Source organism: Microcaecilia unicolor, chromosome 2 (assembly GCF_901765095.1).
Source record: "Microcaecilia unicolor chromosome 2, aMicUni1.1, whole genome shotgun sequence".
NCBI lineage: Eukaryota > Metazoa > Chordata > Amphibia > Gymnophiona > Siphonopidae > Microcaecilia > Microcaecilia unicolor.
Genome location: NC_044032.1, coordinates 631,620,848 through 631,633,522, shown reverse-complemented (window position 1 = coordinate 631,633,522; position 12,675 = coordinate 631,620,848). Strand labels below are relative to the sequence as shown.

The following is a 12,675-nucleotide window of genomic DNA, read 5'->3' as shown; positions in this document are numbered from 1 at the left end:
GCCGCCTGCCTGCCCACCCGCCCTTCCTCCGAGCACCAGGGCCCCCCTCCGAAATTTAAAAGTCATACCTGGTCGGGGTTAAAGCGGCGTCGGCAGTGAAAAGCATGCTGTCTCAGCATGCTTACAGCCTTCCCTTCTGTCTCTCAAGCTCTGGTCCCGCCCTTGCGGAAACAGGAAATGAGGGCTTTTCACTGCCGCTGCCGACTTAACCCCGAGCAGGTATGACTTTTATTCGGAGGGGGGCTGGAACTGGCTGAGGCGACAGTGCGCGTGCCAACAGAGAGGGCTCTGCGTACCCTCTCTGGCACGCATGCCATAGGTTCGCCATCACTGGAATATGGTCTACCTTCGAAAAGCACAAACTAAACATAGTAAAGTCAACGCTGACAAAATACGCACATGCACACTGCCTGCTAGACAACTGCCCCAACTGTCTGATGAAAGACCCACTGGAGTTGTTGTTCATCGAAAGGCCTCACCAAACACATCACATACATGTTCTCAATAGGACAATTCCCAACAAAGGTGACATCGTACTAACCCCCATTCCCAAAAATGCAACAAGTAAAATCAACGACAAACTACAGACCAGTGGCCTCAATTCCACTACTGACCAAAATGATGGAGGGTCTTGCAGCACAGCAACTAATGGAATAGGGGAAGAGATCACTTTTGTTGATGGTAGAACACGCCACACCTGTGAAACCACCTCATTATATCTTCTCCTTGTTTCACAGGCACCAGCGACGATTCTCACTCCTTCAGGTTTTAGACCACAACATAGCACTGAGACAGTCATAACCACCCTGATAAAGTTCAGAAGTTTAATAAGCCAAGGTCACAATATACAACTACTATTACAATTCGATATGTCAAGTGCGTTCGACCTAGTAGATCACACAACACTAATAGCTCTACTTCACAACATGGGTATCAGCGGTGCAGTGGAGGAGTGGCCTAGTGGTTAGAGCACCGGTCTTGGTGGCCGGTTCAAATCCCACTGCTGCTCCTTGTGATCTTGGGCAAGTCACTTAACCTTCCATTGCCTCAGGTACAAAATTAGATTGCAAGCCCTCCTGGGACAGAGAAATATCCAGTGTACCTGAATGTATCTCACCTTGAGCTACTACTGAAAAAGGTGTGAGCAAAATCTAAATGAATAAATAAATGGTTTCCTAAAGTCCAGATCCTACATCATAAAGATGTTTAACCAGACATCAGCCGCCTGGATCCCGGAATGTAGGGTACCACCGAGCTCCTCACTATCACAGTAGGCTCAGGAAGGCTTCGCTATGTGCACCAGAGGCATCCGCCCTCACAAGTGTTGCCCCTACAGAATTCTTTTGCTCCATTACAGCATGGTGATGATCCTGAAAATAGAACCGAGGCAGAAGAGAAAGAAATGAAGTTGGAACAAAAGGATATGAAGGTACCCAAAGAGAAAAGACAACCCCAAACAACAAATGTTGAAGCACATACCAGGAAATGTACATGGAAAGCGATGGCCACAAATGCTCGCATTCTAAGCAATAAAGTTCATGACCTTCAAGCCCTGATGTTGGAGGCAGACTTAGACATTGTTGCAATCACGGCGACGTGACTAAATGGTTTGCATGAATGGGATGCAAACATACCAGGTTATAATCTGTTTAGGAAGGATAGAGAGAGTCGTAAAGATGGAGGAGCTCTATATGTGAGAAATGATATCACGGCGACCGAAATGACAGGGACCTGGGGAAAGGAAGAAGCAATATGGATCACCTTAAAAAGAGAGGATAGAACCTCTATACACGTGGGTGTTGTCTACAGACCGCTGAAACAATCGGAGGAACTAGATAAAGACCTGATCGCAGATATTCAAAAGTTGGGAAACAAGAGAGAGGTGCTGTTGCTGGGAGATTTCAATCTGCCGGATGTAGATTGGAAGGTTCCGTCTGCGGAATCGGAAAGAAGTAGAGAGATCGTGGATGCTTTACAAAGCGGTTTGCTCAGACAAATGGTGACAGAACCCACGAGGAAGGGCGCGACGCTGGATTTGGTGCTCACAAATGGGGATAGCGTGTCAAATATCCGAGTGGGTGCCCACCTGGGCAGCAGTGACCATCAAACGGTTTGATTTGATATAACAGCTAAAGTGGAGAGCGGCCACTCAAAACTCAAAGTTCTGGATTTCAAGCGTGCTGACTTTAGTAAAATGGGGGAATACCTGAGGAAGGAGATGATGGGCTGGGAGGAAATACGAGAAGTGGAAGGACAGTGGTCCAGGCTGAAAGAACCTATAAATAGGGCCACGAACTTTTATGAAAGGAAAGTAAATAAAGCAAGAGAAAAAGGAAACCGATATGGTTCTCCAAGCAAGTGGCTGAGAAAATAAAGGCTAAAGAGTTGGCGTTCCAGAAATACACAAAAACTAAAGAAAAGGAACACGAGGAGGAATACAGGATGAAACTGAAAGAAGCCAAGAGAGAGATACGTCTGGCGAAAGCACAAGCGGAAGAACAAATGGCTAGAAATGTAAGGAGGGGTGACAAAAATTTCTTCAGGTATATAAGTGAAAGGAGAATGACTAAAAAGGGAATTGTGAGACTAAAAGATACTGCAAACCGCTATGTGGATAATGATGAAGAAAAAGCAAATTTGCTAAATAGATACTTTTGTTCTGTTTTCACAGAAGAAAATCCTGGAGAAGGACCGCGATGGACTGCAAAACGTATAACTGAGATTGAAGTGGATAGAGCACCGTTCACGGAAGAGTGTGTGCATGAACAGCTAAAGGTGGATAAAGCCATGGGACCGGATGGGATCCACCCCAGGATATTGAGGGAGCTCAGAGAGGTTCTGGCGGGTCCTCTTAAAGATTTGTTTAACATATCCTTGCAAACGGGAGAGGTTCCGAAGGATTGGAGAACGGCGGAGGTGGTCCCTCTTCACAAGAGTGGTGATAGGGAAGAAGCTGGAAACTACAGGCCGGTAAGCCTCACTTCGATTATTGGAAAAGTAATGGAAGCAATGCTGAAGGAAAGGATAGTGAATTTCCTGGAAGCCAATAAGTTGCAAGATCCGAAACAACATGGTTTTACCAAAGGGAAATCGTGTCAAACGAATCTCATTGAATTCTTTGACTGGGTGACCGGAGAATTAAATCAAGGACGTGCTATGGACGTAATCTATTTAGATTTCAGCAAAGCTTTCGACACGGTTCCCCACAGGAGGCTCTTGAATAAACTAGATGGGCTGAAGATAAGACCCGAAGTGGTGAACTGGATTAGGAACTGGTTGACGGGCAGACGCCAGAGGGTGGTGGTGAATGGAGTTTGCTCGGAGGAGGGAAAGGTGAGTAGTGGAGTGCCTCAGGGATCGGTGCTGGGACCGCTTCTGTTCAATATATTTGTGAGTGACATTGCCGAAGGGTTAGAAGGTAAAGTTTGCCTATTTGCGGATGATACTAAGATCTGCAACAGAGTGGACACCCAGGAGGGAGTGGAAAACATGAAAACGGATCTGAGGAAGCTAGAAGAATGGTCTAAGGTTTGGCAATTAAAATTCAATGCGAAGAAATGCAAAGTGATGCACGTAGGGAACAGAAACCCTCGGGAGATGTATATGTTAGGCGGGGAGAATCTGAGAGGTTTGGACGGGGAGAGGGATCTTGGGGTGATAGTATCTGAGGAGCTGAAGGCGACGAAACAGTGTGACAAGGCGGTGGCCGTAGCTAGAAGGTTTTTAGGATGTATAGAGAGAGGTGTGACCAGCAGAAGAAAGGAGGTGTTGATGCCCCTGTATAAGTCGTTGGTGAGGCCCCACCTAGAGTATTGTGTTCAGTTTTGGAGGCCGAACCTTGCGAAGGATGTAAAAAGAATTGAAGCGGTGCAAAGAAAAGCTACGAGAATGGTAAGGGATTTGCGTAACAAGACGTATGAGGAGAGACTTGATGACCTGAACATGTATACTCTGGAATAAATGAGAAACAGGGGTGATATGATACAGACGTTCAAATATTTGAAAAGTATTAATCTGCAAATGAACCTTTTCCGGAGGTGCGAAGGCGGTAGAACGAGAGGACATGAAATGAGATTGAAGGGGAGCAGATTCAAGAAAAATGTCAGGAAGTATTTTTTCACAGAGCGAGTAGTGGATGCTTGGAATGCCCTCCCGCAGGAGGTGGTGGAAATGAAAACGGTAACAGAATTCAAACATGCGTGGGATAAACATAAAGGAATCCTATTCAGAAGGATTGGGTGGCAGAGCCAGCCGGTGGTGGGAGGCGAGGATAGTGCTGGGCAGACTTATACAGTCTGTGCCAGAGCCAGTGGTGGGAGGCGGGGCTGGTGGTTGGGAGGCGGGGATAGTGCTGGACAGACTTATACGGTCTGTGCCCTGAAGAGGACAGGTACAAATCAAAGTAGGGTATACACAAAAAGTAGCACATATGAGTTTGTCTTGTTGGGCAGACTGGATGGACCATGCAGGTCTTTTTCTGCCGTCATTTACTATGTTACTATGTAATACTGTTCAACATAATGATGGTACCACTTGGCAAAAAAACTCAAACCAATTCATATACGCAGATGATATTACCATCTACATACCTTTCAAAAACAGCATTACTGAAATATTGGACAGAATTAAAAAAAAAAAAAAAAAAACAGGACGGGACCTTATGGAAGAATGGGCAACCACCTTCAAAACTCAATAACAGAGTCAAAACCAAATTCCTGGTTTTATCCAGCCCACATAACCCCACATCCCACCAAAATTTCACAACCAACCAATATTTCAAATTGAAACAAAACTAAAAATATTGAGAATCATCCGCGACAAACATCTAATCCCTGGACAGTTAAATATCAGCAGTAAAGTCAAAATGCTTCAGAACACTACAGAAACTGAGAAGGATAGGAGACTATTTTTCCAAACAATCCTTCCGGATAATGGTTCAATCGACTATACTATCACAACTAGACTACTGCAACACAGCAAACGTAGTATGCAAAGAAAAGCACACTAAAATCATTACAAACTGTCCAGAACATGGCAGCAAGACTTATACTCAAGAAGCTGAAATATGAAAAAGCGACTCTACTGTTCAAAACACTACAATGGCTGCCAATCAAGGCACACCTACTTTTCAAAGCATGCACACTCATTTACAAGGTACTATTTGGGATGGCACCAGATTATATGCTAGATCTGATAAAAGCAGGAGCGTAGCTAGGTGGGGGCACGGGCCGCCACAGATTTAGCCCTGGCCCCCTCCACTTTCGACCCTCCCCCACCAGATACCTTTGCTGGAAGGGGTCCCCAACCCCCGCCAGCCTTAGTCTTCTTCAGCGCCAGTCTCCAGCGCGTTTGTTGATCTGTGCTGCGAGTCCTGACTGACGTCCTGCATGAAGAAGACTTCGGCTGGTGGGGGTTGGGGACCCCCTCCAGCAAAGGTACCTGGCAGTGGGGGAGGGTGTCAGCGGCTGGGGGAGTCGGGCTAAAATGTGCCCCCCCACACACCTTAGGCTCTGGACCCCCATCCCACCGAGGTCTGGTTACACCCCTGGATAAAACTATCCCCAAGAAATGCTAGCCCGGAAACCGGGGAATATCTACTTCTTCATCTACCCAACTGCAGAAACATAACCTATAAAACCATCTACACAGCAGGATTTAGCTACCTGGCTTCCAAATGGGGGAACTCAGTACCAAAAACCACAAGAAACATCACTATCTATCTTCAGTATACAAAAGAATTGAAAACCTACCTCTTTAAACAAATTCTACAGTTAGCCGATAAAAACTATAGTTGTCTCCCCCATGTCCTAATTGTAAAAAACAACCGTAACTCACCAAGGGCCCTGTTTACTAAGGCACATTAGCACTTTTAACACACCTACAATTAGCGAGTGCGCTAACCATGTAGGTGCCTATAGGGATATTGTAGGCATGTACACAGTTAACGCGCGTTAAAAATGTTAATATGCCTATAACACGGCTTAGTAAACAGGGCCCCAAATGTAAGCCACTTTGAATCGAAACTTGTTTTGGGATAACAGTGGGATACAAGAATGTATAAACAAAATTAATTCTATACTGTACTACCCAATATATAGTTCTCAATATGAAATTTACACATATTAAAACCCCTTTCAAGGTTGTCAACATGAGATTCGGTTCCAGGGTTTTGTAAAGTTACAATTCAACAAGATCAACTGCAGTTCCAAATTATAACCAATAAGCCCCCAACAAGGTACACTACACCTGACGTGTCCAAATGCGTGACGATTAGCCCACTGCGTTCTCCATACCTTGTAACAAAGCAGTGGGCACCATAGTTTAACAGTAACTGGACAAGAGCCCCGCCTGAATGCCACCATATAAACTAGAAGACTCTTTTCAATCTAATGATGACCCCACTAACCAAATCCCTATCGAACCAAGGCCTTAACCCTTACATCTACCCAGATGATGTCACGATATACATCCCGTTCAAACATGATCTAACAGAAATCGCAAACGAAATCCAACTCAGTCTACAAATCATGAACTCACGGGCGGATGCATTTCAACTAAAATTCAACACAGAATAAAACACACTGTCTCATCCTCTCATCACAATACAACACGAACAAACCTACCAATATAAACACCCCAGACTACACCCTTCCTGTTTCAGACAGCCTGAAAATTCTCAGAGTTACAATCGACCAAAACCTCACGCTAGAAAGCCAAGCAAAAACTACAACAAAGAAAATGTTCCACTCAATGTGGAAACTCAAACGAGTAAAACTTTTCTTCCCAAGGGAAATATTCCGCAGCCTGGTACAATCAATGGTGCTAAGTCACCTAGACTACTGCAATGCAATCTATGCCGGAAGCAAAGAACAAATTAAGGAACTCCAAACTGCCCAAAACACCGTAGCCACACTCATATTTGGAAAAAACGAGATACGAAAGCGCCAAACCCTTATGAGAAAAACTACATTGGCTCCCAATCAAAGAACGAATTGCACTCAAAATCTGCACCCTGGTGCATAAAATTATTCACGGCGAACTCATTGGATTGTACCATGATACGCATGATATGTTATGTTTCAGAATTTGTGTATTATTTACTAATAAAGACTTCATGAAAATTTTTAAAAATTATTCACGGTGAGGTCCCAGTCTACGTGGCAGACCTCATAGACTTACCAACCAGAAACATAAAAAGGTCAGCACGCACATAACTAAATCTTCACTACCCAAACTGCAAAGGAGTAAAATGTGAATCAACATATGCATCCAGCTTCTCCTTCATAAGCACGCAACTATGCAACGCACTACCAAACGTCATGAAAACAATGCACAACCTAACAAACTTCAAGAAATCATTAAAACCAATTTGTTCAAAAAGGCATACCATAATGATCCAACCTAAACCAGTGGCATAGCCAAGGATGGGCCTAGGCCCACCCACTTTGGGCTCAGGCCCACCTAGTAGCACCACACCTATGATGTGGCTGGCAGGGATTCCCAAGCCCCACCAGCTGAAAACTCTCAACAACAAGCAGTATAAAATGTTTTGTACTCTTTTTGGGATCTTGACAGGTATTTGTGATCTGGATTGGCCACTGTTGGAAACAGGATGCTGGGCTTGATGGACCTTTGGTCTTTCCCAGTACGGCAATGCGGGAGGTGGTGGAAATGAAAACGGTAACAGAATTCAAACACGCGTGGGATAAACATAAAGGAATCCTGTTCAGAAGGAATGGATCCTAAGGAGCTTAGCCGAGATTGGGTGGCAGAGCGGGAGGCGGGGATAGTGCTGGGCAGACTTATACGGTCTGTGCCCTGAAGAGGACAGGTACAAATCAAAGTAGGGTATACACAAAAAGTAGCACATATGAGTTTATCTTGTTGGGCATACTGGATGGACCATGCAGGTCTTTTTCTGCCGTCATTTACTATGTTACGTACTTATGTAACTGTCCCTCCTGCATACCTTGTAAATAGCAGATCTTCGCCTGCAGCAACTGATACATACTGCTCGCACCGGCCCCACAGCCTTCCCTCTGATGTATTCCCACCTATGCGGAAACAGGAAATTGCATCAGCGGGAAGGCTGTGAGGCCAACATGAGCAGTGTGTATTAGTTGCTGGTCGCTGCTGGTGAAAATCTGCTATTTAAAAGGTATGCAGGAGAGGGAGGATGTTTGAGAGACCATATGGGATGCAGACCAGAGAAGGAGAGACGAAATCACCTGTGGGATGGGACAGGGTTCTTCTGCCCACCCATCTTAGGTACAGGCCCACACAAAATTGGGTGTCTGCCTACCAGGGGCGTAGCCAGACCTCGCCGGGAGGGGGGGCAGAGCCAACGGTGGGGGGGCACTGTTTAGCCGCCCCCCCCGAGCCCCCGCCACATTGGACCCCCCTCCCGCCACCAACCCTCCCCTGCCGTCGCTGCCCGCCCCGCATCAGATACCTTGTTTGCTGGCGGGGGTCCCTGAACCCCGCCAGCCGAAGAGAGTCTTCTTCAGTGCCGGAGTAACGCCTTCGTTCAACGAAGTTCCTGGTGCGATCAGCTGTTTCAACGCCTTACGTCCTGCATGGGGCTACATGCACGGTGCAGGAAATAAGGTGTCGAAACAGCTGATCACACCAGAAACTTCGTTGAACAAAGGCGCTACTCCGGCACTGAAGAAGACTCTTCGGCTGGCGGGGTTCGGGGACCCCCGCCTGCAAAAAAGGTATCTGATGCGGTGGCAGCTGGGCGGGCGGCAACAGCGGGGAAGAGTTGGTGGCGAGAGGGGGGGTTCAAGGGGATCGTCAGCAGGGGGCCAGGTCCAAATCTATGGGGGTCTAGGCCCCCTCAGGCCCCACGTAGCTACGCCACTGCTGCCTACGCCCCTGATAAACATCTGAACCCTGCAACACAACGAAACTTATACCAGAACTGGACAAAACTTAACTCTTTTTCCTTGACTACCTAATTTACTCTGTCACTCATGGACTTTAACGCAATATTCTCACACCGGAATTGGCGATTGCTATCACAGTATTATTTAAGCCACATTGAGCCTGCAAACAGGTGGGAAAATGTGGGACACAAATGCAACAAATAAATAAATAAGACATGAATCATATTTGTCAGATACCTAGGGATTAAGCCCAGAGCAACAGGACTATAACATAATTACCCAGGGACTGCCACTTCCTCCTCTTTTATTTGCAGTACCTGTATGACCTCTGGTTAATCAGTCACGTTATTAACAGAACAGCGAACTAATGAGCTACAGTTACCTCAGAGCAAAAATAGTTTGCATCCCATAAGCATTATGAGGAAAGATGACACAGAAAATACGATAACCGCCGCTTGTGTCTTTAAAAATACCATATTACAGAAGAATAAGTTGACATTTTCAAAAACGAGATCTGTTGTAACCACAAGGTAAAGACATGGCGGCATGCAAGCCTGCAAACGAGGGATTTCGTCCAGCAACAGTAAACACCCACCACTGCCTCTAGAGAAGGTTAAAAGGAGACAAATAAGGCGCATATAGAAATTTAACAGAGACAAAGAACAAAACAAAAAAAAAACCAAATAGATTCACTGAAATGTTCTTCCTATTCTATGTCGGAGGTGGACAAGAGTTTAGTGAATCAGATTCCAAACGTTAAACCGATCTCAAGATGGAGAAGACTATATTGCACTTTCAGGTTCGGATAAAACATGGATCCTGTGGACCAAGCGGATCCCACAGATGTAAACCGCAAAAGGATTGCGATGAAGAGCCAGACATGAAGCAGCAAGAAAAAAAAAATAACGAAAGTGAAACGATTAGGACATTTTTTGAAGGGCAGTTTCCTTTCCCCCCTCCTCTCAACTCTTATTTTAAGTTCATTTTTTTTAAGACACCATTAACGTATTGTAAGCCACATTGAGCCTAGGTGGAAAAATGTGGGATACAAATGCAATAAAATAAATAAACGATTAGCCTACCTATACACTAAAACAGAAACACAATAGCAGAAAGAATGCTGAAGAACTACAATGTGGCCAAGCGGAGCTAAGCCAAAGCACGAGTCCCCTCCCCAGCACATATTGCGAAACCTAGACTGCATTCAACAGCTTCCTTTGCCTTTTAAGTTTATACTTTAGAATATTACAAAGCTTAAAACGATGACCGTGTCCAATGTGTTTTAATACAGTTTATTTTTTTGCTGCCTTTTCAAGCAACCTAATAATATACAGTAGTCGAAAGACTAAGCAGGAAACATTTCATATTTACACGTCTACTTATAAAAATTGGGTGTTACAGCAGTGAAAAAACTAAAGGGCTGGGCCTCAGCTATAAAACTTGGGTGTTAAGGCAATGAAAACCAAAGGGCAGGGCCTCGGCCATACCATACGCTACAGCTCCTGATCTCGCTACCGCAGTCTGGGTGACCTTCAGTGAAAGGGACATTTATACCAGCGCGCCCGCGCGCACATTCCAGCACTTCCGCCGCCGCTCCGTCCCACACCTGGAACGTCACCTGCAAAGTGCACCGACAACCGGCTGTACCCCAGAGCCTCTAGCCAACTCTGCAATCGCCAGTTCATAATGTTCCCTCGCTTACCGTTTCTGAGGAGCGGGGTAGAGGAAGCCCTCGCCAGCGGCACGAGCTTCCGCCAGGCGGCCCTGCACAGATGCATCGCTGCGCTGTCCGCGAGCACAAAACGAGCCTGTGCAGTGTTAAAGAGACTGAGCAGCTGTCAGGGGAGCCTGAGGAGTGGTAGGCGCGTGCCGGAACGCAAGAGCAATGTGCGAACGTCAAGCGTCTCGCGCACGTCCAGGCTCTACCGCTCTACTCGCCTCGCTTCACTCGAAGAGGCGGGGGCACGAGGGGCTTGGTTTTTGCCCTATTAGGAAGGGGGCCGTCCCCACTCTCACCAATCAGCGTAGGAGAAAGCGCTGAGGCGTTACCTGAAGAACACCTGAAGGGCGCGAGGCAACAGGAAGCAGAAGGCGGTGGTGGGTTCACGGACGGAGATTTGGACTTTGGAACACTACGGTAGTAAAACGACCTTGTGCTTCTTAGTACATAATTGCACAAGTAACGGAAAAGATTTTTGGTTTTAGCCGTCTAGTCTCCTCCGATTCTGAGACCTACTTGAACTGCCTATTTTATAAATTATTGTTTTCTTTTAACCACTTTGTATATTGCTTTGGCAACACATGGGGAAACGAGCATACTAATAAACGTAGGGGAATTATAGTTGAGGGACCCTAAGCACTAGCACTTTAGTTTAGTGCCAACTAGGAGATTTTTTTCTACATAATAAGTATCATCATAGACTTGCTTCTCACGGGTTTCCCACTTAGCCATCTCTCTCCTCTTCAATCTGCTCAAAATTCTGCTGCACGACTAATATTCCACCAATGTCGTTATGCTCATATTAGCCCTCTCCTCAAGTCACGTCACTGGCTCCCTATCCGTTTCCGCATACAGTTCAAACTCCTCTTATTGACCTATAAGTGCATTCACTCTGCAGCTCCTCAGTACCTCTCCACTCTCATCTCTCCCTACATTCCTCCCCAGGAGCTCCCTTCACTGGATAAATCTCTTATCTGCATCCTTCTCCTCCACCCCTAACTCCAGACCGTTCCTTTTATCTTGCTGCACCATATGCCTGGAATAGACTTCCTGAGCCGGTAGTCAAGCTCCATCTCTGGCTGTCTTCAAATCTAGGCTAAAAGCCCACCTTTTTTATGCTGCTTTTAACTCCTAACCCTTATTCACTTGTTCAGTACCCTTATTTTATTGCCCCCACCTTAGTAATTCCCTTATCTGGTTGTCCTAATTAGATTGTAAGCTCTGTCAAGCAGGGACTATCTCTTCATGCTCAAGTGTACAGCGCTGCATACGTCTAGTAGCGCTATAAACATGATTAGTAATAGGACAGCCCAAAGGTACATCATGTCAAGAATCCTGTTTTGATTCAGTAGCCAAGCCAAGTCACAAGTACCTTGCAGGATCCCAAAACAGTTAGATTTCATGGTCTTATCCCAGAAATAAGCAATGGATTTTCCCAGCTCTGCCCTAGTAATGATTTGAGAACTTATTTGAGGGGTCCTTTTACTAAACTAAGCCAAGCTAAAAAGTGGCTGGAGATAGTTTTAGTGCATGGATTGCCTTATGAGCTCCGGCCACTTTTTAGCACAGCTCTAAAATGGACAAATTTCTATTTCTGCCATTAATGGCAATTAGCTAATTTCCAAATTAGCATGTGGCCATTACTGCATGAGCACTTGCCGTCACCTATTTATCAGGTGATAAGGGCTCAAGCACTAGTAATTGGGCAGCATACATCAATGGGTCGTATGCTCGCAAATCTCTTACCTACAAATGCACTCGATCTGCGGCCCCTCCGTACCTCTCTACCCTCATCTCCCCTTACGTCCCTACCCGTAACCTCCGCTCTCAAGACAAATCCCTCCTTTCATACCCTTCTCCACCACCTCCAACTCCAGGCTCCACCCCTTCTGTCTCGCCTCACCCCATGCCTGGAACAAACTCCCTGAGCCTATACGCTGTGCCCCCTCCTTACCCATCTTCAAATCAATGCTCAACTTTCTAGCACAGGAATCAATGCACGCTGATCTCAGAGATACCATGGGATGCCTCAGGGTGTCCTGCAGTAGTGCTGATTCTTTGTGCGCT

General features: G+C 45.9%; 1 protein-coding gene across 1 annotated transcript in view; it reads right to left on the bottom strand.

Moving 5' to 3' along the window:
* The window catches only part of MGARP (mitochondria localized glutamic acid rich protein), a 51,678-nt gene extending 40,838 nt beyond the window's left edge, over positions 1–10,840 (bottom strand). The window contains exon 1 of the mRNA XM_030191726.1: positions 10,591–10,840. Coding sequence (XP_030047586.1) covers positions 10,591–10,666 — 76 coding nt within the window. The 5' untranslated portion in view covers positions 10,667–10,840. The remainder of the gene's footprint in view (positions 1–10,590) is intronic.
* Positions 10,841–12,675: the final 1,835 nt, after the last annotated feature.